Below are 26,555 nucleotides of genomic sequence, written 5' to 3' on the forward strand. Positions count from 1 at the left end.
CTGACGGCTTCCTTAATGATCAGGCAGAGTGCTTCTAAAGTACCGTGCAGATGAATAGCTCTATAGTTCTCTACCCTGTGCTTACATTGACTTGTATGATGTGCGCAGTGCAGGACAGGACAGGAAGCTGAACTTGAAGTGCACATTGTGTTCAGCTTCCTGACAGGACACATCACTGGAGACTGATGAGGTAAAGGAGACCATCAGCTAAGCTATCTACTGTCATCCAAAAGCAATTTTAAAGTAAGCCTGTCAGATTCCTGGTACATTACATCCAGACCCCCAGCTGAGAACAGCTTCTGCAAACAAACAAAAAATGATGTACCGGAGAAGTAAACATGGAGGCTTCCGTGCATGTTAACTGCGCCCTCCTCCTGCTGGGCTTGATTGGCAGCCTGAGTTTAAGGCTTCTATCTGTACTTAGGCTGTCCATTAGACTGGTCTGGACAGGAGAAGGGCACAGCAAGCATGACTGAAAGCTGCTGTATTCATCCCCCATCACTAAGTAAAATCTTGATGTATATTAACATACAAAAGAATATTGGCCCAGATTTATCAAAATTGAAAAGTGAGTGATTTTTCTACAGCAACCAATCACAGCTCAGCTAACGAGCTGTGGTAAAGTGAAAGCTGAGCTGTGATTGGCTGCTGTGGAAAAATAAAAATTCTCTCACACAGTTTGATAAATCTGGGCCATTTTCCCTGACACCTTTCATTTAACAATGTATTAAAAGGGGGTGTCTACTGTTAAGCACAATCTGTGCCGCCCTTGATATGAGTTCGTCTATGTGGTTGGAGTGTTGTCCTCGTGTGCATGGTATATTCTGTTAATAAATGACACAGGAGTGGTTTTTATTGTTTTTCTATAGTTTATTGTAATGTTAAATGATAAATAAAGCTTTTTTTTCATAAAAACAAACAAACTATGTAATAAACTATGCAAGTACTCACACATATCGCACAGACTTAGTTTCTCGACGCAGATTACGGAAGTGTAACTTGGCTATGGTGGCAGCTTGATGCCTCCATAATGCTTTGCCACTGACCGTGCAGGGGTGGATTTCAGGCATGGTCAGTAATCCTTGATCAATCTCTTCTGTGGATTTCCATTTACCATCATCTTCTATTCTTTGAGTGAAAATGCTGTGATCTGTGTAAAGTAAAAGTGTTAGGGAAGACTCCCGGAGGTGCAGGGAACTGCGGCCTGACCCAACTGACTTAAATGTGGCTACTGCAGTTCTCTACAGTAAGTGAGGCGATATCCTAGTAATCTATCACTTTATGAGAAGGTGTAAATTATAGTACAAAATGTCAACTACCATGCTGTCAACCAGAAATATGAAACTAATGTGTGTTGGAGCTGTGAACCATTGAGATGATGGAAGTAGCTGGTAGCTGGCTGGAGTTCTAGACAAGTGAGACTATAAAAATGATGGTGGAGCTTTCACCAGTAAAAGGTCCCCATTTACTTTATACAAATAAGTTGAACCCACTGACTTCGACAGCACCAGTTGACTGCCTAAAGTGTATGGTAGCTTCCTGATTCTCCCTTGATAGATGACATCAGGGAAAAAGAAGAGTCGGGCATGTTGGATTTCAACTGCCAGACCCTATTGTTTTTAGAAAAGCTGCTCCCAGAGCTGGTCTTGCAGTAACATACTCTTCTCTCCATAGAGAACACATTAATGCTTGGCCTTGTTTAGGGAGATTGGGAGAGACAGCTCACCAGCTGAATGAATACTTAAAGTGTATGGTCACCAGAAAGGGAACCCAACATCACTTTTATGCTGCTTTAACCACAAGTCGCTGAGGCAGTCCCAGCAGTCTATTCTTTCTGCGGATTCCTCTTGGAAATGCATTGCCGTCTATGAGATGGCACATTTACGAGCAGTCCTAGCTCCCCCCCAGAACATTTTAATGTGCGGAATGTCCATACATGTTTTCCGGGTGGACATTCTGCACGGAATCAACCATGTGAACATAGCCTATGCCACCAACCTTGACTGATGGATCTCCACATGTTTAAGTTTTAGGACAGAACTATTGATCAAGACTGTTGGGGCAGGTAGAAGGCACTGGGAACCACCCTGATAACTTGTAGATTAGGCAGCATGAAAATAATAACTACAGAATAAACGGGTGTGGAGCTGTAGACTATGAGGTTGATGGCTTCTGGAGATGTAGATCAGTGTAAATATGGACCTGCTGATCTGAGCATTTATGAGTTTGCAGACCATTAGACACTGCTTTAAACAATACAAGGCAGATACTGTATGTGGTTATTGTAGGATTTTTACAGGCCCAGTTCTATGTTCCCAGATATGCCTGACATCCACCTACTCTCTCTTCCTACAGAAGAAAATATGGCTAAAGCAAAAAGCCCATCTTTACCTATCTGATCAACATCAGTCTCTGACTCCAGTTTGAAAAAGACATCTTCTAGCGTAGTTATAGAAACTCCATAAGTCATGACACCTAAGCTGCAGTCATTGTCCAGTGCAGAAAATAATCCTAAAACACAAAAATATATGATGTTATTGAGTTAATAAGAAGAGGCATCTTGCAAAAAACATATAAATGAAGGTGTATATATAATATTTTATTCTATTACTGGTCTGGGTCCCTACTGTAATGTGTATGCTAAACTTTCTATCACTTCCTAATGCAAACAATAACTTGCATCACACCTTACATGTGTCTCTACCAGACCATGTCCCAAGTAGGGAGAAATGCCAAAAACAATTAAAAGTACATAGTGCCTTAATACTCGAAATCCACCTTTTACATACAATTCTTTTGTGTCCCCTTTTGAAAACCCCCTCTGAATAGGAATCTTAAGGTGAATCTCATCCGGACTGCCCTTTATTACAAAATGTCATTGCTTAATGAGTAATGCTTAATTACTTGGCATCTGTATAATACAATAATTTAAATAAATTCCATATAATACATCAACATCACTGCTAAAAAAAAAACACATCTCCCAGATTATGGAGAGTTCTAATGGCAGAACCCCTAGTAAACAGCAGTCCATGGGGAGCCCTACTCAATAAAAAGGGGTTGTTCCGGAAAATTGGCACACTACGGAAAACGGCCTAATATATTTTAACTCATGCATTCCTTAGAGTACCTGGGAATATGTCCACATCTTTCAATGGTAAGGAGAAGATGAGGGAATTCTCAGTCTGCAGCATTAATGTTGCTCTTGGGATATGTTGTGAGATCAATGAAGAAATTGCTTCTACATTACTAGATGGCTTTATGTCTATGCTGAGGAGAGACATACTTGTTATGGTCACAAAGACTAAAGAAAAAGTCACATAAAAAGATTCAAAGACACTAAAGTACCTTAGACGGTAGCCTACACCCCATTTGCTCTTAAGAAAAAGGGATGAGCCAACACATTTCAGTGTTCCTTGTGATATGACGGCCTTTCGGTCTGTAACAGAAAAAAAAGAGAGAAGGTTAACCTCCAGTTCCTGGTTAAGTAATCTGTTCAGTTCTTTAAAAAACATACTTTTTTTAAACACGTTTTATTGAAAAGTAAGAAACAATCGGCTCGCAGGCCCAATAAAGTGACAACATGGTAGTACACGTTACATTAATTCAAGGGCGCCTGAGCAAAGTACAGTCTGACAGAATGTAAACGACAGGGTTACTTATCTTAGAATGCAAAATAAAGAACACTAAACAGGCAACCTCAAACCGGGAAAACCCGGGATACTCTAGAAACTAGTAATTGGAGCACCCCCACGGAGCATACCCTGGGTAAAGTTGTGTACCATCATAGTTAAGAGAAAAGGTAAGAGATGGAGAGAGAGAAGGGGGAAGGTGGGAAGGGAGAGAAATGAAAGAAAGCAGACCCGTGCAAGAAAAGAGAACAGAGAGGACCAGCTAACATGTCACATAAAAGAGAGAAGACGACAAGCGCACCATGCAATCACACACGGTCTCCAGGAATCAGAGATGGAGGCCCACGAGGAGACATAGAGTATGAGCATTGCGTGGACGGAGAGGAGAACCACTCTCCCCACACTGTTTAAAAAACATACTTGAAGTAGGCAGAGCAATTTTTATACTTCATATTTCCTCAAAGTGCTGGCTGCCTGTGGATAGAGAACATTACCAGAGAAAAAACCTATTCTAATAATGTGTTGTATGTGCTCATTCACACATGGTTACAGTACAGTGAATGACAACACTCTCTTGTGTAGAGCACTGCAGATGTGTCAGCAGGACACCAAGAGGGGGCTCTGTCTCTGGATGAGGCAAGCCTATGAATCTGCTGGTAACTTTAAAGGGGGTTTCCACTTTGTGATCAGCTTGTTGACAGGGAAACAAGTGCGTATTGTCCAAAGCATCCACTGCTCGGACCCCCTGTGATTAGCTGCAATCTGAAAGTAAGTTTTCATTTTCATTGCAGTGCCACAACCCTTTATAATCTCACCAATTGCAAAACTGAAAGGCTGTGTTCTCGCCAATTGCAAAACTGAAAGGCTGTCTTCTCGAACTGTGTGAGAGAAAAAATGAAGAGATTTTCTCCCAGCAGCCAATCACAGCTCAGATTTCACTTTACCAGAGCTTATTAGCTGTGGGAAAGTCTCTTTGGAACTTCACCTGGAAAATGAATCACTGGACTGTAGCCGCGGGAGCAGCCAAAATGGGGAAGGTGACCTGGTGGAATAGAAAACCATGCAGACACAGTCTGCTATCTGGCATAGGGACCATGGCCACAGCGGGTACTGCATTCACTTCCACAGAGACCTTGCACTAGACGTGAGGATCCGGAGCACTAGCCGCAGATGCAGCAGCCTGTGGAGGAAGGAATCATATTGTATGACATGCCAGAACACCCTCTTGATTGGTGACCGGTGGACCTGACAGAGCGTCCTTAGCGTCTGCCAGGAATGCAAAAAACTCTTGCAAGGGCGCCCAACCAGTGTCTTGCCTTGGTAGGGAGGGACTGGAATTGGGCCGTGGGTGCGACAGGCACAGCATGGCACTCAGTGTTAGGGGGAACAATCACAGAATATATCCCCGACAATTTCCAAGGGATCGTGCAGAAAGTAGATACGCCAGAGGCATACCTCAACTAACTATGTACAGGGCGACTGAAGAAATAAAGCGGCCCCCAATACTGTCCCAAGAAAAGAGACTCTTCAGATATTAAACTGATAAAACCAGATGTGACAGACCAAGGCTGTAATAGTGCTGGGCTGCCACAAGGGGGAGCCCACAACTATCAATGAAAAAATCCATGGTGCAATATAATTGATGGCCACAAGAGGGCGCCAACCACCACCAAATGGTCAGAATCCAGCAGTGTTTTTTTTTATTTATTTTTATTTATTTACTTTTAACATGGACAGATGGCACAGCCCTCCGAGCAGGGAGGGCGTGCTGGAGGAACACTGTCCCCGGAGCCAGCCTCATACAGTAAGGAGCACGGGGGAAGCCAGGGAACTTGTAGAAAGACAAGCTGCCCCCTTCGTCACCCGGCCGCATGCTCTGCGGTCATTTACAGTAAAAGGGCTGGGGGACTGGTTGAACTGAGGAATGGTTGGCCACGTAGCACCAGAGACCCGCTGCCTGCAGCTGAAGGTCTCTGGTCAGCCTATAAAGAATGCAGCCAGGACATTCCATCTGGCCACAGCAAGATAGTAGTGAGCTGGCTGGTGTGCCCGCACTGAGGAAACGAGCAGCCACTTGGGACCGGAGACCCACTGCCTGCAGCTATAGGTTACAGTGCCTGGCCGCACAAAAAAGGTAGCAAGCGGGCTGGTTACGCCCTCCCCTCCGCCCCCCCCCCCCCCCCCCCCCACTGGGGAAGCAGACAGCCACATGGAACCAGAGGCCTGCTGCCCCAGAAGACAAACTGGGGCAGCAGGATAGAGTCTCTGGCCGACAGAGAGGAAAACGCGGCCATCGGAGTGTGCCTGGCAACAATACATGTGGGACCCGAAGAGGATCTGCCCCCTCCAGGGAAGGCACCTGAGGCCATGAGGTGTCCAGCCCAGCACAGCCACATGTAATGGCAGCTGAGGAGCTGGGCACAGCAGAGAAAGGGGTCCCCCAGATGAGCGGAAGGGAAGGAGGGAGGGGGGAAAGGAGGGGGTCGTAGTACACACTCACCCACAGGCTCTGTCTTCTCATACTCACCCTGAAGTTTTCAACCAGCTTATGGCCACGCTGCATCATATCAGGCTAATATAGCGAGGCGAGCAGGGGCAAGTGGAGGTCCCGGGCCCAGGGTACAACCTCCAGGCGCTGGCCGTTGGCGAGAAGGGGTTAACAGTACAGCCCTTACTAGAAAATTATTAAAAAAAGACAAGGTCTGGGGGAGCTCCCAGACCTGTGTCTTGCCTCTTACTGACACTAGCTAAAACTGATTACCTCACTTCCAGTGCGCTAGTATATCCTGCCAGGGAGGAGCCGACCTTTTTTTCCTAGTGTCAGCACCTCCTAGTGGCAAGAGCATATACCCATCAGTATAGGTGTCCCCTAATGATGAGCGACCGAGAAAAGCAAGGCAAACATTTGTCTGGAAAACCAGACAGACTGATTAGCCTGGGCAATTGTATAGACATTCTGGTATCAACAGTGTTTTGAATGATACATTGTCACTCATTTATTTACATTAGCCTATGCCCCCTCCCCATCTACCCTACAAAAAGAGGAAATTATGTGTTTGCTCCTATTACATTACTACAGTAGAGAGCTAGGGTATAATAAGGAAGACAATTATAAAGGTGGCAATAATAACAAGGTGTAAAATATTTGTATTTATTAAGTATTTCAAGCGCTGTTTAAAACTTATGATGTGGTTTATTATGTATGTGAATGTTCAGGTTTATTTCAAAGCAGACTTCCATGTAGTGAATGACCTGACATAACATGACATTATAATAAAGGAGAATAGCTGTGAGTAATGGTGATTTTTAGGTTTTATGAAAGGTAAATCGCTTTACAGTTATGTAAAAAGTTTTTTGTGTGCAAGCGTTTCATGTTTCACTACATAATATAAATCAATAACAGCAAGAAAGGGCACCACAGGGCACCATAATTTGAAAACATAAATGAGTAGCATGGAAGGGCATTGTACATAAAGCATTAGAATAGCAGTTATACATTCAGTGCAAACAAACAATTACCCTGAGAAAGACATATTTTCACCATCTTTCACCTATAAATGACGATTCTCAGTTAAACATGTATTTTTTCAAATGCTGCATGTCAAAACGCAGGAGAATCACAGATAAAAAATTTTGAACTAAAGTGCACCATGTGAACCCAGTATGAGCTCTGTATGAGTTTTCAGCATCTGGATAGGAACAATAATCTTTGTTCATTGACAATAATTGTAGATCCTAAATGATTAGATATTGTCTTTGTGTATTTTATTATTTGTGAATATAATAAAAAATTGTTTTTATTAAATTCACAAATAATAAAATACACAAAGACAATACGGCTTTCATTTGTTCTTTCACATAATCTGCAAAACTGGTACAAGGTATACATCATTTATGCTGCAATTCTTAACACAATAAAAACAAGAAGAAAACATACAACCCCCTTCCTGGAAAAAAAACTAAACAAAAAAATAAAAATGTGTTGATCAGGTCTACTCATCTCTTAGCTGACATATGCTACAAATGTATCAATTCTATGAATTCCTATGTAGGTGCAGATGTTGTTTTTACACAATGCAGTTTTGTTGCAGTTTTTTTTGCAGCAGCTTTAAAGCCAAAACCAGATAGGGATCATATTCAATTAAATATTATAGTGAACTTATGCTACTTCTACTCTTGTTTGAATTCCCTCCTGGTGTGGAATGAATTCCAAAAGTACAAAAAAAAGAGAAATAGTACCATTTGTTCTTTGTATTGTCTAATTCATTATAGTCCACGTCTGTTTTTGGCTTCAAAACTGCTGCAAAAAAGTAACAGTATAAAAAAGAGCAGCATGATACATTTTATCTAAACTAATAGCTTGTAGCTAAACCTTAGCTGGTGTTTAGGTCAAACTAAGGCTTCTTTTACATTAAAGTCGGTATCAGAAGATTATATAAACTATAGCCAAGATGTATAGTTTACTAATAAAGTGTTGTCACAAGTTGAACTTGCTTCAGCATGTTTTGTATGAAATACCCGAAAGGAAGTTGTGTAGTACCTCCATTGTCAGTGTGGTGTTGTCTCAGCAGCTCCCTGACTCTTTCCTCACTACTGAGATGATGCACCATCCTCTGCTGGCTCAGAAAGTGTGGCTGAATCTTGTTTCTGAGCATTAGCCCCACCCCCGTGTGTTGTCATCACCTCTGACCTTTTGGAACCCGAATTTAGTTTAATTTCTGGGTAGCAGAAGGTCCTCCACAATACAACACCTCCAACTTTGTGTAATTGACTCTCAGACCAGAAAAGTCAGAGAACTCTGACAAAATGCGGAACAAGTTAGGGAGGGAGACAAGAGGGGCAGTGAGAGTGAGCAATAGGTCATCAGCAAATAAACTCAATTTATAATCTTGAGATCCCACCATGAAACCCCGCACATATGGATTAATTTGAAGGAGAGTCGCCAGGGGCTCTATGACCAGGGCAAAAAGTGCAGGAAACAGGGCAACCTTGGCAAGTCCCCCGAGAAATGTAGATGGGGTGTGGACTGTCCATCGGCAGTTTAAAGGGTTACTCCTGTGCCACAGCATTCTGAAAATTGTGTTCAGAACGCTTGGAGTGGGCTGCGTGATCGTGACGTCACAGCCACCCCATTGTGACGTCAAGCCAAGGCGTGGCATTACGTTACAAGGGGTGTGGCCGTGACATGGGGGGGAGGGTCCCCTTTGAAGAGGGGATAAGATGTCTAGCAGTGGAGTACCCCTTTAATAAAGGCCGAAGGATTTGAATATAATAATCTAAGGATCTGCACAAAAGGGCCCGAAAAACCATCCTCTCCAGGATCAGAAACGGCCAGGAGACACAGTCAAATGCTTTCCTGATATCCAACACCAAAAGCGTTAACGCAATCAAGGAGGCATTCGAGTGGGCCACCAGATTAAGGTCCTTCTGGACCTTGTCCGGGGGCTGCCTGCTCGACACAAAACCCACCTGGTCCAAATGGATCAGTTGGGGCAAGAACTGGTTAAGGCAGTAAGCTAGGATAGAGGTTAGAATCTTTGTGTCCACATTGATTAAGGATATAGGCCGGTAATTGATAACCTGCAAAGGATCTTTGTGAGTTTAGGAATGACCGTTATTAGGGCATCAAAATACTCAGAAGGAAGCACCTGCAGATCAAACAGAGAATTACACATCCGAGTCAAATGAGGAGCTAGGAGCTTAGCGAACTATTTGTAATATGCTGTGACAGTCCATCAGGTCCTGGAGATTCACCCAGCTTCAAGTCAGCTATAGTCTCCAAAACACCCTCTGCCATAATCAGGGCATTTAGGACGTCTCTCACCTCATCCAAAAGAGAGAATAGTGGGACTGTACCGAGAAAACTGATCTTTCTAAAAAGTCTTTCTACATAAGTAATTGACATTCACTGTATAGTTTAGCATAGCAGTCATGGAATGCTGAGTATATGCGATGTGTATGGGAGGTTAGCAGTCCAGGGAGAAGCTGGATCCCATGAATTCCATTCAGACTGCTTTTAGCGAAGCATACAAGCAAATAGTTTGTCAGGCTTGTTGGCAAGACAGCAGTACGTCACTTTAGTCCAACATATAGCTTTCTCAATTTTTACAGAGAGAATGGCATCCAGCTGTGTCCTCTTATCCTGCATTGCCTTATAAAAAAACATCTGGGTGATGCTGATGCTCAAGGGACAATTTAGCTAGCTTATGTTCCAACATAGATTGCCGTTTATCCCGTGCTTTACGAAGACCCGAGACAATAGTGATCAAACACTCCCAGATAAAGGCCTTGTGGGCCGACCAAACCCAGATCGGCTGTGAATTAGAACCAGCATGGTCAGAAAACAAAGACAGATACCTGATACACAACTGTAGGGTTCATCAAAAATGCCTCATTAAGACGCCACCCACAAAGTCTAGTTCAGTTAAAACAAAATCATGATCTGACCAAGGCACAATAACACTTCTCGCAAATAGGAGATAGGGGAGAGAAGCAGTATTAGTAAGTAACCAGTCTATTCTAGTGTAAAGACTATGGGCCGGGGAGTAATAGGTGTATCCACGAGCTACACCATTATGTTCCCTCCACGTATCTGCTAGGGACAGGGAAGTGATGAGTCGCTGCTGCGTGCCAGAGTGGCGAAACATAGCCGTACTTGAGCGATAAAGTTTGCCATTTATTGGAAAAAAAAAATCACTGGTCTAGAGCAGCGAGTCATAATCCAAAAAGGATATACATTGACAAAGAGCATTACAAACGGTTATAGGGTCATCATTCGGTACATAGGAAATTATCAAACATACTCTCTTTTCATACATGGAACCTAAAATAATAACAAAACAACCCTCAGGATCAGATATTGTAGTAGAGATCTCCAACGGAAAATCATTACGGAGACAAACAATAACCCCCTTACTCACATATGAGGCCATATAAACTCTAGAATATAATCTATGCAGGTATCTTGGAAACAAACTAGTGGTTAAATGCATCTCCTGAATACAAATCACATCAGGCTTATGTTTAATATATTCCCTAAAGGCATTCTTCTGCTTTACCAGGGAATTACATTTCTGCACATTATGTGAAAGGATCCTACACATGGTACCAACAATAGAGAAAGGTAAAGAAAAGAAGAAACCGGAAAAGTGATAGAGGCGACAGGGGCAGAGAAAGAGAGAAAGAAGGGGGAAGCTCCTTAGTTCCCTGCATAACATGACAAACCAAGATGGAATGACATCAGAGGCACGTAGAAACTAATCAAATAAACAAAAGAAAGAAAAACACCAGCTTAGCTGGAAGATCTGCTCCCAAATTAAGCAGGGCCGACATACTTCCAGAACTCCAAAAGGGGGTTAGGTGCACATGGTAATCCGGACCACACAGCTGCAAGACTAAAAGAGAGACCGTATATAGACAAAAAAGAAAACGTAAAGGGGAGGAGGAGGGTAAAAAAGTAAACAGTAAGAGGCATCAATAAACCCCATATTGGAGAGCAAACTGAAAACAAAATAGCAATAGAAGGAATGAGGCGCCCTCCAGAGGGGAAGAAAAAATATGACACCTGAGAAGAAATCCAAAAAACATTCCCACATACACAATAAAGGTCCTCATTAATGAAGAATGGGACTAAAGGCTTCACCCCTAAAAAAATCACTTAGTAGCACTGTAGCAGAGTAATCTCCACCTGGACGAGGCAGGATCAGCATCCATCAGGAGCAACTGAAAAGTAACAGAGAATAATACAGTCACCATCAGCGTGGAGGGTCCAGATGTTTGGCAGGTGTACTTGGGTGCCAAGACAGGAGGTGACGTGGTGGGGATTCTGTGACCATGCAATATTTTCTTTAAGTCCTGTGCTTCAAGCAGAGTGCATACCATATACTGACGATTGCTTATCTGGAATGCCAACTAAAAAGGAAAACCCCACAGTACATCACATTGTACCTCTGTAGGGCCAGGGTAATAGGCTGAACTGCCCGGTGTCGCTCCAGTGTAGAAGGCGCCAAGTCAGAGAACAGCCGAAGCGTAGGTGGCATATCTGTGAGCATGTCCAAATTACGTGCTGCAGCAAGAAGTTGACAATTGATCACCTACCTCAGCATGGTGTAAATTAAGGATGACATCTCTAGATATGTAGGGGTTTGCGAGGTTTTGTCCGAGCCTGATGCACCCGGTCCATGTGGAGTAACTCCAGAGCCAAAGTTGGAAGCAGGGCCTGGAAAAGTGTAGTGAGAGATGATTTCAGGTCGGTCACCTGCTCAGGTAGGCCACAGACTGTCAGGTTAGCTCTCATGGACCTATTCTCTAGGTCCTCTAACTTCAGCTCCAGCAGCTCAAGCTTGTCAGAGTGGTCAGTAATGTTCCTGCGGTCAGTCTCTAGTGCATCTGCAAGCTCCTCCATCTTGGTCTCTGCATCAGAGACCTGCTGACCCAGTGCTTGGATATGGACAGTGAAGTCGGTTACCGGTCTCCCAGTTCTGTCCTAAAGAGTTGCTGGATATTGCGGTACATCACCACTGGGGAGAGGGACTCAGGGGCCAGCGAGTCCTCCGCCTCCTCAGAGTCTTCCTTAATGACCCCTAGCGGGCGCCGCCATGTTGGAAACAAGGGCCACCCGGAAGAGTTCAGGGATTGACTGAGAAAGCCGCTGCGAGTCAGCTTTAAACTCCTTCTTGCTGGATCGGGGCATCCTCCAACATCAGGTAAGCCCGGTCTCACTTGCTAAATGCCAATTACGGCACTAAGAGCAGCTAAAATCTGTGCGGCTAGGGCGAAGCTCCCATCAGTTGCGTCTTCTTCAGTGAGCTGCGCGCATGCGCCCATACTGACAATGAGCTTAATGGAAGGAATAAAAATAACTAATAACTATGTTTGTTCTACTTTCCAAACATGTGTTTATTATGCAGCCTTAAAAGGGTCTTACCATCTTTATAATCAGTTTTCATATTGTAGGACATGTAATGTTATACACTACTGTAAATACATATAATTTTGAAACTCTTTTTTCATGTTACAGCTGCTTTTCTCTGCCTCTTGTTTACTGCTTATTGCCTAAGCTACAGACCACCTCTCCTTATTCTGGAAGCAGTGGATGGGCTGCTGTTGACATCACACTCTCTGCACAGAGCAGGAAAGGGATGTTATCTGGCGGGAAATTTATTTTTATGTTATCACTGACACTTCAGACACATAGGCTCTTCTGCTTGTGTGCAAGTTATACTGTGTCAGTGAGTCATGCAAAGTGCTGGTTGATTGCACAAAAACAGCAAATCCTGTGTGTCTTAAGTGTCAATCACAGAGGAAGAGCCCTCGCTACTGAAAGCAAGAATAGAAAGGAAGTTGAGCTCTGCTATGAGCTGAAAAGGGCAGATGAGAATATTCATTTAAATGATTAGGAAGTGAAACTATTTTAAAACATTAGATCCTAGTTTTCTGTTCCAAGTTGTAAGAAGAAAAATCCACTCACTGACAGCAAATTATACATGCTGAATACAGAAAGGAACTGAAAAACAAAACAAAAAGAATAATAGAAAACAGCAGAACTTTTCATTCATAAAGCTCTATTAACATATGACTGGAAGCCCTTGCAAGTGGATAAGCCACTAGATGCAAGTATGTCTGTATAGTTCAGATGTGGTAGGAAAGTGAGAGCGAGCTGAAGATTGTGGTAGCATACTCACATATGCAACATTGAAGTGTGATCCGAATGATCAAATAAAACAGGAGAGATAACTGGCTGAGGTGCAATGAGGACAGATGTTTATGTTTCTCATGCCCAGAAGTAATTGAAGTCAAATGTATGATGAATGTGAACATCTTCTTACTTTGTATTATGGGCTGCTCGCCTACCTGCCAGGATGTCTGCCTCCTCCATACAGTGAGTGCTGAACACAATCACACTGTTTGTTTTCCTCTTCTTTAACACATTCCAGACAGTACAGCGTGAGCAGGAGTCCATGCCGGCAGTGGGCTCATCCAGGAGCAGCACCTGCAGGAAGCAAGAAAGGTTTCTCAGACACAATGTACAATGATCATAATGGAATATCTTAGTTATGTTAGGCATCTGCAGTCGAGCTTTTTATTAATAGAATAGGGTGTGAAAATATGCTTTATTTACCTTGTAGCCAAGCAGCAGAATCATTTTCTTATAGCTGCTTGGTGTTTTATTATGTGCTTTAAGAGCAGATCTTCCATGATAAAGCTGTGGAAGGGGGAGCACTATATCTAATCTAATGTTCAGATTAATAGTTCATTGACAAATATCTCTAAAATTTTATTTACATTTAGGCCAAACTTCACTTGTAATTACCAGCTTCAGTTAAAGGAGATAACATGTTGTATAATTTATTTTATACTCCAGAGCTGCATTCACAATTCTGCAGGCTTCAAAGTTGAACTCTCAGTTTATTTTAGTAAGTCTTTACACCAGAAATTTTACAGTAATCTGTAACCCACTTTGCCCCACTTCATTAGGCTGCATTCATACTACTTTTTTGCAGCCTATGGCTGCTGGGTCTGGCTGGGAAATTTCGAAACTGCTTCTCATTCACTTTAATGAGTCAACCGGAGTCAGACAGTGACTCCGGTCGGCTAATTTTTTCCCTGTATCTGGTTTTGTGACCGGACTTAAAACCATGGTATACTACTGTTTTAGATCAGGTCACAATACCGGATATGGGGCAAAAATTAGCCGACCAGAGTCATTGTCTGACTCCGGTCGGCTCATTAAAGTGAATGGGTTTCGGCGCCGGTCTGGCTGGGATATGGGAGCTCCAGGTTTTGAAATTTCCTAGTGGGACCCAGCAGCCATAGGCTGCAAACGTAGTGTGAATGCAGCCTTACAGGGTCAGCTTAGTTGTCTGGGATGTGTCTGATAGCTAATTGACACACACTGTTCCCAGCATCACATTTTCAGTTACTTCCACATACTAGGGTGCATTATCTTATTCCTTTAATGACGCTGTTTCTTATATTCTGTAGTATTGATAAAAAACAAACAAACCAAAACAAAAGTGCAGAACAAAGCCATTCAAAGTCAATATCTCTATAAGACACAATGAAACATTAATGAATGCATGAACATTACCTTGGGGTTACCTAAAATAGCAATAGCCACAGCCAGTTTTCTCCTCTGTCCTACACTGAGTCTCTTGACTTGGTTGTGCTTTACTGCATCCATATCCAGATCATGTATAACTTTATTTATCTAAAATACATACATAATTGGTTATATTACAATTACAGAAAATCCTCAAATTTTACTGCAGATTTGGTCTGGATTATGCTGATAAAAAAATTAAAAAAAACTTGTTCTAAAATCTGCAAATATTTTGATGATTTGTTGAGGGTTTTGACTTTCCCACTTTCCATGGGTAAAATCTTCAACAAAATTTTTGTCTCCACCACTTCACTGCTACTTTAAAGCCCTGCAGATTTTTTGCATGGAAATACTGTGCAGAAAATCTGCAGCAATAATGTGATGTATGACTGTATCTTAAGGGCTCTATTACACAGCCCAATACATGCAATGATCTTCCTAATCAACATTTGTTTACTTAGTTTATTACATATCTCAGTATCTTAAGTGCCGCACTGCACGAGCAACCACTGGATCGTCCGTTTATCACTTTCTTCTGTCATGTGTCATCCACACACATGCTGACAAACAATGATTTTTAAACTTGTCAAAACTCCTCAATCATCCAATGAATGGAGCATGCTGACATCCTCCCTGGTGCTTCCCCCAAGCCTGCTCGCAGCAGGACATAGAGAAGAACCAGTAGAGGTGATATCAGCGTGCTCCTAATGCTCCACCCGCGCACCAAGTCTGCCACCTGACCGAGGAAGATAAAGGGCCAAGGAGACTACGGATTGGGGACAGGTAAGTATGGGTATCATCAGTGTCACCCGCACTACACACCTGTACCAACAGGTTAGTGTGTGTGAAACTGATGACAGTGTCCCTTTAACAAGCAAGGATCTTCACAATATGAACAAGGTCCATGTATAAGTTGGTCTCTACCTCCTGCTCCTTTGTAGTTTCACTTATTCCCTTAAGAGAAGCGAAGATCGACAGATTCTCCTCCACGGTAAGAACGTCAAAATGGATATCGCACTGCTGGCAAACCCCAATTACCTTCCTGATGTCTAGAATCTCATCGATATCTGTAACTCTGTGACCATAGATCGAAGCTATACCTACAAGAAGACAACAATGGTATAGTCAGACTCTGAGACAAGGATATTGTTTTTTCTCTCGCAATTTCAGTCATTTTAGATAATGTGTGTACAAAGCGACCTGCTGAGAATTGACATCTTAATTCTTCAGGAGCAACACAATACTAAGACTGCTATTACTGATGTCTACACACACCAAATAAATCTAAGGTTGTGGGGCACCACCATATCAGAAAAATTATGTCACGATATGCATCTACTTTGGAACACACACTTAGGCTGGGTTCACACTAGCATAATTCTATATTACAGCCACAAGTTCTGGCCCCACTGTGGGTCTGATGTCCAAACTGACAGGTGACATTAGACCCTTAGTCAGATGTTACACATAGATCTGTATTATGTTAATGTGAGCCCAGTCACCTATACTGGTACTATTTTAATTGATACTACCAAGAAAGCAAGGGGCCATGGTCAGGCAGAGAAGTATAAGGCTTTGTTCACATGATGCAGATGTATAGCGGTACAGCTGCAGTTTTACCACTATTCTCTAAAAAAAATTGGCAGTTTTACTGTGATTCCGGAAAATCGAGGCAAAACTGTGATGGTACTACAGTGTTGCTACATGACTGCACTGTATGAACACTGCCTAAAATTAAACTGCTTTTATTTGATTACTTCCAAATAAAATCATGTAAAAAAAATTAACAATTTGGCGCAGCATTAACACAGAATAGGACAGTTGATAAATGTTTGATTAGTGGAGCCTCACCCTGAGTAATATCCATTGCAGTCCAATAAATTTTAAGGACTAGCTAGAGAATAGTTGGAGTCCCAAAAGCATGGCTGACAGGGAACAGATACTTATCACCTTTATCCTGTGAATTGATGATAAATGTCCTATAGAAAAATCCCATTGCACTGGTTTTCTGGGACTTTATTGATATTAATTGGCTGTCTTTTGGAATCCATTAAACTGTGTGTCCGACTCCACTGACCACTTAATTGAAGAGGCCATGTCGATCAGACAAGTTCTGTGGACTCTTTATTTCCAGGCAAAGTACCATACATTGAATAGTGGCTGTGCCCAATACAGCACCTTATCACGGCTCAGTCTCATTCAAGCAAATGAGACTGAGTTATGGGTAATTCCAGGCAGAGCTGCTACAAAATATAGGAAGCTGTGCCTGGTAGTCTGGGACCGTACCTGAATTTTGGCCATGACAGGGGTTGTGTAACCAAAGATTGCCATGTTGTACTGTGTGGATCTTGCTGCATCCCATCTAAGGTGAGTAAATGCATTTCTTGTGACTGCCGGGTTGTGATGTCTGCCACTTTTGGCTTGCAATGCATCCCCATTTACTTACCGTATTTTCCGCCATATAAGACGCACTTTTTCTTCCCCAAAACTGGGGGTGGGGAAAGTTGGTGTGTCTTATATGGCGAATAGACACCTATTGCAGCGGTCCCTGCGGCCATCAACGGCCGGGATCAAAGCTGATCGCTGTGTCTGAAGCAAAAGTGACACTAACCCGGCTACTCAGTCGGGCTGTTCGTCCCGAACAGCTTACAGGACACCGGGAGGGACCTTACCTGCCTCCTCAGTGTCTGCTCTGTGCCGGGATCCCCTGCATGGTCGGCGCTCTCCTTCGACGTCATCACGTCGTCGCGCGCCGTCCCGTCATCCAATAGGAGCGGCTTGCGTAGCGATGTGATGACGGCGACGGAGAGCGTGGATCCCGGGGAAGAAGACATCCGGAGTGTCATCCAGGGCAGCGGTGACGGGTCCGGAGCGGCAGGGATACGTGAGTATTACCTCCTATACCAGTGGTCTTCAACCTGCAAACCTCCAGATGTTGCAAAAAAACTACAACTCCCAGCATGCCCGGACAGCCAACGGAGTTGTAGTTTTGCAACATCTGAAGGTCCGCAGGTTGAAGATAACTGTTGGGTTCAGAATCTTTTTGTTCTAGATTTTGCACCTTTAAAATTAGGTGCGTCTTATATGCCGGTGCGTCCTATAGGGTGAAAAATACGGTATCTTAAATTTAACCAAGCATAATCCACACAGTGCAACAATGCAATCTTTGGTTGTGTGACCATTGTCAAGACCAAAATCACTCTGTAGCCCCAGTCTTATGAAAGGAGCAAACAGCTAGTCAGTGGAGGTGCCGGATGCAGAGCTGGCCATCCTCCGATCTGATATTGATAGCCTATTATAAGAACAGCCAATTGATATTCAGTCCTGGAAAACCCCTTTCCCGCTTTGCTGGTTGAGTTTACAAGGATTTGCTAAAACTCAAAAAAGTAAAGACATTAAATAATTATTATCTTGAAATAAAAACAGGCATCTTGTCTGTGGACAAAAAAAATGGGTGTCCTCTGGAATAGGAAAAAATATCAAAATAATTCAAGTTTCAAGCAGTAATTCAAGCAAAATGTCAAGTTTTTGCACGGATAAACTTCCATAGAAAAATAATTACTTGCATGAAGTTGCAGAAAGTATATGTGTATACTAAAGTGCTTCATCTTCTAGAAAGTCTTAATCTGGCTCTGAAGGTGTGAACACTGACAAGAACAAGGTATATGCTCTTAGAGATGTGGACATTATATGAATTCTAATCTAGATGTAATTCTATCACTGAAGCTGTTATAGGGATCACTGTGATACTGACAACTAGATTAGATTTGACAGCCTGGTTACTATGGATACACCACCTAACAACCACAGCTTTACATGGGGTTGCTGCATGCAAGCAACAGTCTCTAGCCACTGATCACTGAGCTGACCCTAAAATGGGTGCAGGGAAGAGGAAAGAAGACTGAGTGGGCCTTTATCCATTATTTACTCATGTATTAATCAAAACTGATATTTACAAGAACGCTCAAGGTTACAGATCCTACAACCTAATGCATAAATATAGTTAGCGATATGGTGTATAGAAAAGAGAACAAGTATTTACAGAGAAGGAAAACACAGACGCTCCTGTCTGCTGTGACATCGATACCACATCATGCTGCATTGATCTTGAATGTCTCACCTTCCGATGGAGGGCACAGTCCACATAAAATATTCATCAGTGTTGTTTTCCCGGTGCCACTGTGGCCAAGCAGAGCGGTTATCTGACCTTCATATATATCCAAGGTTAACCCTAGTGTTAGAAATAATATTTCCATAGGCATTAAAAGAGCACTATACACAATTCCTTTACTTCCAACTATGTGTGCAGGTCATTCTGAAAGTATTCGTAAAGAGGGTATCCCTGAGGTGATCAGCCTATCATCCTTTTCCCACTCAAGACTCCCCCCCAAGCAAACAGCTGATATTGCCAGGGAAAGACAGGGAGCCACTTACAAAGAGGCTTTCTTCTGGCTTACTAAGAGGAGTCCAGAATGGGGATCATGTAGATATGCCATAATACAACCGATAGACAGGAATTGCAAAACAACTTATTTATGACTACAGTGATCCCTCAACTTACAATGGCCTCAACATACAATAGTTTCAACATACAATGGTCTTTTCTGGACCATTGTAAGTTGAAACCAGACTCAACATACAATGACAATCTCGACAAACACAGTCCAGATCTGTGAAACTTGTCAATAGCTGAGAGAACTGACCAATCAGAATGGGCAAATTACTGTATTACCTGTATTACTGAAGCGTATGCACTGACTGATGTCTGGTAGTGCCTCCTAGAGTACAGAGAGGTATTACATGTTCTGTACACTCTACCTGTACCAGGATTACCTGCTCCTTTTGACACCAGGTGAGGGAGACTCCATGTTACTTTTTTAGGACATTGCGTGTACTGTACAGGACCCCGAAGAAGCTCCTGTCCTCTACATAGACCATTGCTTCCCAAGCAGGGTGCCCTCAGCTGTTGCAGAACTACAACTCCCAGCATGCCCGGACAGCCAAAGGCTGTCCGGGCATGCTGGGAGTTGTAGTTTTGCAACAGCTGGAGGCACCCTGGTTGGGAAACACTGACATAGACAGTGATTTACAGCTCCCAGCAGATCTTTCTTCCTTTTATATGTAAGGATTTGCTTTATCTATATTAGTTATCTACTTATTTTTCTTTCATTCTCATTTTTTCCTATTTTTGAATGACATTTTGGGACTTTGGAACCAATTACCAGGTTTCCATAGAGTTCTGGTCTCAACATACAATGGTTTCAACATACAATGGTCATCCTGGAACCAATTAATATTGTAACTTGAGGGACCACTGTATAACGTAAAAGGCTCCTGCTTTTACCTATGTTTTTCGCCATTCTTATATCTTTGCTTTCTTTTAGTGAATGGAAACATCAATTGTTTACATTTGAAATCTGTAAGCCTGTCATATGTTCAGCAGTGTTAAGTATAATTTACTACGTCAAGCAGAACCAACATTATGTTGCACCTATGGTAAAGCCTCACTTAAAGGGGTATTCCAGGCCAAAACTTTTTTTTTTATTTATCAACTGGCTTCGGAAAGTTAAACAGATTTGTAAATCACTTCTATTAAAATGTTTTCATCCTTCCAATAGTTATTAGCTTCTGAAGTTGAGTTGTTGTTTTCTGTCTAACTGCTTTCTGATGACTCACGTCCCGGGAGCTGTGCAGTTCCTATGGGGATATTCTCCCATCATGCACAGCTCCCGGGACGTGACATCATCATTGAGCAGTTAGACAGAAAACTTCAGAAGCTAATAACTATTGGAAGGATTAAGATTTTTTAATAGAAGTAATTTACAAATCTGTTTAACTTTCCGGAGCCAGTTGATATATATATATAAAAAAAGGTTTTGCCTGGAATACCGCTTTAAAACAAAATATATAGTCTATATGCGTCATCAGATCAGCAGTAAAAGAGCATTTTCTGCACTTAAGAAAGAAATGGGATTATTTGCATTTTGAAAAGCCTTTGCTAATTTATAAAGCATTGTAAATGGTCACTTTGTAGGCTTCTCAGTACACAATCCACTACCCACAGAGCAGACAAGTCTTACCTTGTAAGGTTTCTACTTGCTGGTTTTCCTTCTTGAAAGATTTATGAATATTTTTAATTCTAGGGGTTAGATAATTAAAAACAAATCTTATTACAATAGTACACATTGCAATTTAAATGACATAGGATTCACTTATCTCTACCCTATATTGTGGTCATGTACAGATATTTAGTGCAAACCTGCAGTGATCTTTTGCAGCATGGAGTTCTCTTCTCCAGGGACATCCGCAGCTGCACTCAAAATATGGCTGCCTCCCACCTTAAATACTAATGGACAGATTTGCTCCTAACAAGTTAATAAAGCACTACCGTACTACACTGTGCTTGGTGTAACCACTGCCTTCCTCTATATGCAATCCATATAGAAAGTGAGGTCATACAACCTGAGAGCTAATAGGTGTACATATACTAGCACAACAGCTCTGGATCGCAGTCTATATGTCCTATTGCATATGGAACTCATAAGGTAGGTCCCCTTGGTCAGAAAGACTTGTGACCATGTATTATAGGACTGTTAATTCACTTAAAGGGGTATTCCGGAGTAGAAAAAAAAGTTTTCAAATCGAATGGTGCCTGAAAATTATACAGATTTGAAAATTGCTTCTATTTAAAAAAAAAAACCTTAAGCCTCCTAGTACTTCCCAGCTGCTGTATGTATGAAAGTTGTGTAGTTCTTTCCAGTTTGACCACAGTGCTCTATGTTGCCACCTCTGTCTATGTCAGGAACTGTTCAGAGCAGAAGTAGTTTGGCTCCTCTGTAGTATAGAGCAGCTAATAAGTACTGGAAGGCTTAAAGCATAAATATCACTAAGAAAAACTTATCCCCCATCCGAAGGTCACCACCATAATTTTGTATTTGTGGGGGTCCGAGAGCTGGGGCTCCCCGTAACCTCCTGTTTGGAGCCCCGGTACTCCAGCACAGGAACGCGTCATGCCCCCCGCTCGAAGCGGAGGCCGCTACGCCCCCTCCATAAAGCTCTATGGGAGAGCCGAAGATTGCCGAACGGCTCTCCCATAGAGCTTTATGAAGGGGGCACGGCAGCCTCCTCTTTGGCCGGGAATCGTGACGTGCTCCTGTGCTGGAGAATTGGGGCTCCAAATAGGAGATTGTGGGGGGCCCCAGCACTCATACCCCCGCAATCTTCTGATAGGGGATACGTTTTTCTTCATGATATTTATCCTTTAAGATTTTTATATAGACATAATGTACAAATCTGTAACATTTTTTGCCACCAGTTTATTTCAAAACTTTTTTCCCTCCCTTTAATAGACACAATACTATGCAATACTACACTGCTCAAAAAATAAAGGGAACACTTAAACAACACAATGTAACTCCAAGTCAATGACACTTTTGTGAAATCACACTGTCCACTCAGGAAGAACACTGATTGACAATCAATTTCACATGCTGTTGTGCAAATGGAACAGACAACAGGTGGAAATTATAGGCAATTAGCAAGACACCCTTGGTCACTTTTGAATGCTGGCGGTGCTTTCACTCTATTGGTAGCATGGGATGGAGTTTACAACCCACAAGTGGCTCAGGTAGTGCAGCTCATCCAGGAAGGCACATCAACGCGAGGAGTGGCAAGAAGGTTTGCTGTGTATGTCAGCATAGTGTCCAGAGCATGGAGGCGCTACCAGGAGACAGGTCAGTACATCAGGAGACGTGGAGGAGGCCGTAGGGGGGCAACAACCCAGCAGCAGAACCGCTACCTCTGCCTTTGTGCAAGGAGGAGCAAGGGGAGCACTGCCAGAACCCTGCAAAATGACCTCCAGCAGGCCACAAATGTGCATCTGTCCACTCAGTCAGAAACAGACTCCATGAGGGTGGTATGAGGGCCCGACATCCACAGGTGGGGGTTGTGCTTACAGCCCAACATCGTGCAGGACGTTTGGCATTTGCCAGAGAACACCAAGATTGGCAAATTCGCCACTGGCGCCCTGTGTTCTTCACAGAAGAAAGCAGGTTCACACTGAGCACATGAGTCTGGAGACGCCGTGGATAACGTTCTGCTGCCTACAACATCTTCCAGCATGACCGGTTTGGCGGTAGGTCAGTAATGGTGCGGGGTGGAATTACTTTGGGGGGCCGCAATGCCCTCCATGTGCTTGCCAGAGGTAACCTGACTTCCATTAGGTACCGAGATGAGATCCTCAGACCCCTTGTGAGACCATATGCTGGTGCGGTTGACCCTGGGTTCCTCCTAATGCAAGACAATGATAGACTTCATGTGGCTGGAGTGTGTCAGCAGTTCCTGCAAGAGGAAGGCATTGATGCTATGGACTGGCCCGCCCGTTCCCCAGACCTGAATTCGATTGAGCACAACTGGGACATGTCTCGCTCCATCCACCAATGCCACATTGCACCACAGACTGTCCAGGAGTTGGCGGATGCTTTAGTCCAGGTCTGGGAGGACATCTCTCAGGAGACCATCAGCCACCTCATCAGGATTATGCCCAGGCATTGTAGGGAGGTCATACGGGCATGTGGAGGCCACACAGACTACTGAGCCTCATTTTGACTTGTTTTAAGGACATTACATAAAAGTTGGATCAGCCTGTAGTGTGGTTTTCCACTTTGATTTTAAGTGTGACTCCATATCCAGACCTCCATGGGTTGATAAATTTGATTTCCATTGATAATTTTTGTGTGATTTTGTTGTCAGCACATTCAACTATGTAAAGACGAAAGTATTTCATACGATTAGTTTACTCATTCAGATCTAGGATGTGTTATCTTAGTGTTCCCTTTATTTTATTGAGCAGTGTATGTAATATTATATTATATATTATCAGTAGGTGCCCACACAGGATCTAATTACTCACTCTAGGACCAAAGAATACAAAATTATGGTGCATGTACTTAATCTAAACAATAAAATATATTGCAAGTAAATACCTGATGGCTTCTTTTCCATGCAATCCTAAGGTCACAGGTTCTACAATATCACTGAGATCTGTATTTGTGCTGAAAAAGCTTTCGCTGAGCACTCCATAGTTTCTCCTCTTCTTTGACCAGTAGGATGGTTTTAGGAAGTAAAGAGGCTGCCGCTTTAGACCGTATTCGCCTGTTTACAATGAATAAGATATCATGTTACACCTGATACAGATATAGGGCATTCATTATATTTACAAAAACTTCAGTTTATACAAAGCATGTATATATAGCATTAAAGGAGTACTCCGAGGCAGAACATCTTATCCCCTATCCACATAATAGGGGATAAGTGTCTGATCGCGGGTTCCCAACAACTGCTGGGAATCTGCTGCCAAGCACCCCGGTTCTCACATTGCCCCGACGGATTACTGTCGACCACGGCAAAAAGTGGTGGTCGACACACCCCTCCATGTAGCTAGAGCCTCTTGCCAGACATACAGCTAGTGCCTCTTGTCTGTGAGGGGGTTATTCCTTTAAAGTGCCCTAGCTTGCAGTCTCCTTTCGTAGTGGTTGGCTGAGGCTGATACAGTCTTTTTGTTTTGTGCTGGTAAACATACAGAAATATAGGGTTTGCAGGGTTCTGAACTTGGGCTTTAAAGGCTGTGTGTGTGGATGGAAAGCCTTACTATTGCTTGATTCGTACCTTGATTTTATGATTGTATTCTACGCATATATAAAATATATGTACAATAAATACAGAGATTTCTTAAAGAGCATTGTAATTTGTCTTATATTGTGATTTATTATTTTGTTATGTTCTGCTAAGATAGGATTATTTTTGAAATTATTGATTTATTATGTTTAACATTTTAATAAAAGCGATGTCCAAGTAGAAGAAAAGATGCACTCACCCCGTATTGTGGAAAAAATTATTTTTATTTTGCAGTGAAGATCAAAGCAAGACCCATACAGTTCGTGTAGGGAGTAGGTGCAGGACACTGCAAACATCTAAGGTGTGACAGCCGTTTCACCCGCGTATGCGGGCTTCGTCAGACCACCAGTGGTCTGACGAAGCCCACATGCGCGGGTGAAACGGCTGTCACACCTTAGACGTTTGCAGTGTCCTGCACCTACTCCCTACACGAACTGTATGGGTCTTGATTTGATCTTCACTGCAAAATAAAAATAAGTTTTTCCACAATACGGGGTGAGTGCAACTTTTCTTCGACTTGGACATCAATGTTGTACCGCACTATATGCATTTCAAGAGAGCACCCCCCAGGAGTATATGTATACCGTGATTGAGGTCCATTCACAATAGTTATCGATACTGATTGAGCATATGTGCCGCTAGTGCTCAGCATTGCTGTTTCTACTTGTGATTTTAATAAAAGCATTACAGGATGTAACTCAGAATCAGTAATGCAATCCAGGTAACATACAAGGAAAGTGCTGGACTTATCTTGACTGTTATGAACAAATTGTAAGCTCTTTTGGGCAGAGTTTAGTTCCTAATGCATTGTTCTTTGTAGTAGGTTTGTGATATAAATCACAAAAAAAAAAAAAAATCACAGAAAAAAAGGCCTGTAATATGCAAAACATTCCAATCAACAATTTATTGATGTCTTTGGGCATGTGCTGTATTCTTTATAAGATCATTGTTATTCTTGCATTTATGTAGTGGATGGATCAGCAGCCTCTTATGACATGTGCCAACAAGGCTGGATTTTATTTGGTGTTTAGTCATACTAAACAGTTGTCTCTCTGCCTTTATTTCATGCACTGAATCATCAGTAAATGTGGCAGAATTTTAGATTACATATGCTATCAATATCCGTGATCTAACTGATGCTAAGAAAATAGGCACCACTACTAACACACAGCCCAAATACATGCAGGACTGTACATGTTTTTTTTTTTTTTCCAAACCCAAGTGGTTTTTAGACTGTCAGGAGCCGACACTGATGATACAGCTAAATATGCCATGAATGATTATTAAGGGAATCCCCAGTTAAGAAGAGACAAACGCAACCCAAAACCTTATGCATGGCAGTCTTGGATATGTGCAACAGGTGTGGTCACACAGGGTGCCGGAGGGCCAGGCAATGAGGGGGTGATACCACGGGGCACCCACCCCCAATACATAAGAGCACCAGCCAATGTAGGGATGGAAACCTTCTGCTCAGGCAGCCCTCACCTTTTTGTCTTGATTTCATACAGCCCATTGCATGGACGCCATCATACCGGTCTGTTTGAGAAGTCAGAACACAAGACGGGTTGGGGGCACGGAAAATATTGTTTGTTTCTTGAACCATACTAGGCTGGGAGTGGTGCAAAACGAAAACCAGTCTGCACATTAAGTGACCAAATAAAATAACAGCCAAACAGACAGCAGGTCAGGAATTGATTCGGAAATTTATTGATTACATGGAGGCACTCAAGGGGCCTAAAGGGGCATAGTCATTGGAATTCAGTGCCCCATTGCTGTCCGATTAGTGCCTTTCTGTGACAGAAAGGTATAAAGTGGCAGTACAAGGCAAAATAGCACCAACAGACAACTTTATTAATTTTTTATAACTTTTATAACTAAATAATATATTGCTATCAACTGATATTTTTCTCTCCTATTGTTACATTTTACTTTATTTCATATTATGATTTATTTGTTCTACTATAGCTATCCCCATGATTAGAATAAAGATTTTATTTGATTTAATGCATATTTCTAGTTTTACATACATATATCCAATAAGAGAGCGCCAGTTCTCGTACTGTATATTGCTATCCTGAGGATAAGTAATTAATATGTTGTGAAGAGAAAACTTCTTTAAAGGGCAGCCAATAAACTGTTTAAGAATT

At 42.5% G+C, this 26,555-nt stretch overlaps 1 protein-coding gene across 1 annotated transcript in view; it reads right to left on the minus strand.

The window, feature by feature from the left end:
* The window catches only part of ABCA5 (ATP binding cassette subfamily A member 5), a 203,305-nt gene that overhangs the window by 32,915 nt on the left and 143,835 nt on the right, over positions 1–26,555 (minus strand). Inside the window, exons 12-21 of the mRNA XM_056550216.1 lie at positions 23,718–23,886; positions 20,814–20,872; positions 18,854–18,964; positions 15,658–15,833; positions 14,722–14,841; positions 13,485–13,623; positions 3,349–3,439; positions 3,131–3,270; positions 2,392–2,511; positions 952–1,150 (exon numbers count right to left, since the gene is read on the minus strand). Of these exons, the coding sequence (XP_056406191.1) occupies positions 952–1,150; positions 2,392–2,511; positions 3,131–3,270; positions 3,349–3,439; positions 13,485–13,623; positions 14,722–14,841; positions 15,658–15,833; positions 18,854–18,964; positions 20,814–20,872; positions 23,718–23,886 (1,324 nt within the window). The remainder of the gene's footprint in view (positions 1–951; positions 1,151–2,391; positions 2,512–3,130; positions 3,271–3,348; positions 3,440–13,484; positions 13,624–14,721; positions 14,842–15,657; positions 15,834–18,853; positions 18,965–20,813; positions 20,873–23,717; positions 23,887–26,555) is intronic.

This window comes from Hyla sarda, chromosome 13 (assembly GCF_029499605.1).
Source record: "Hyla sarda isolate aHylSar1 chromosome 13, aHylSar1.hap1, whole genome shotgun sequence".
Classification (NCBI taxonomy): domain Eukaryota; kingdom Metazoa; phylum Chordata; class Amphibia; order Anura; family Hylidae; genus Hyla; species Hyla sarda.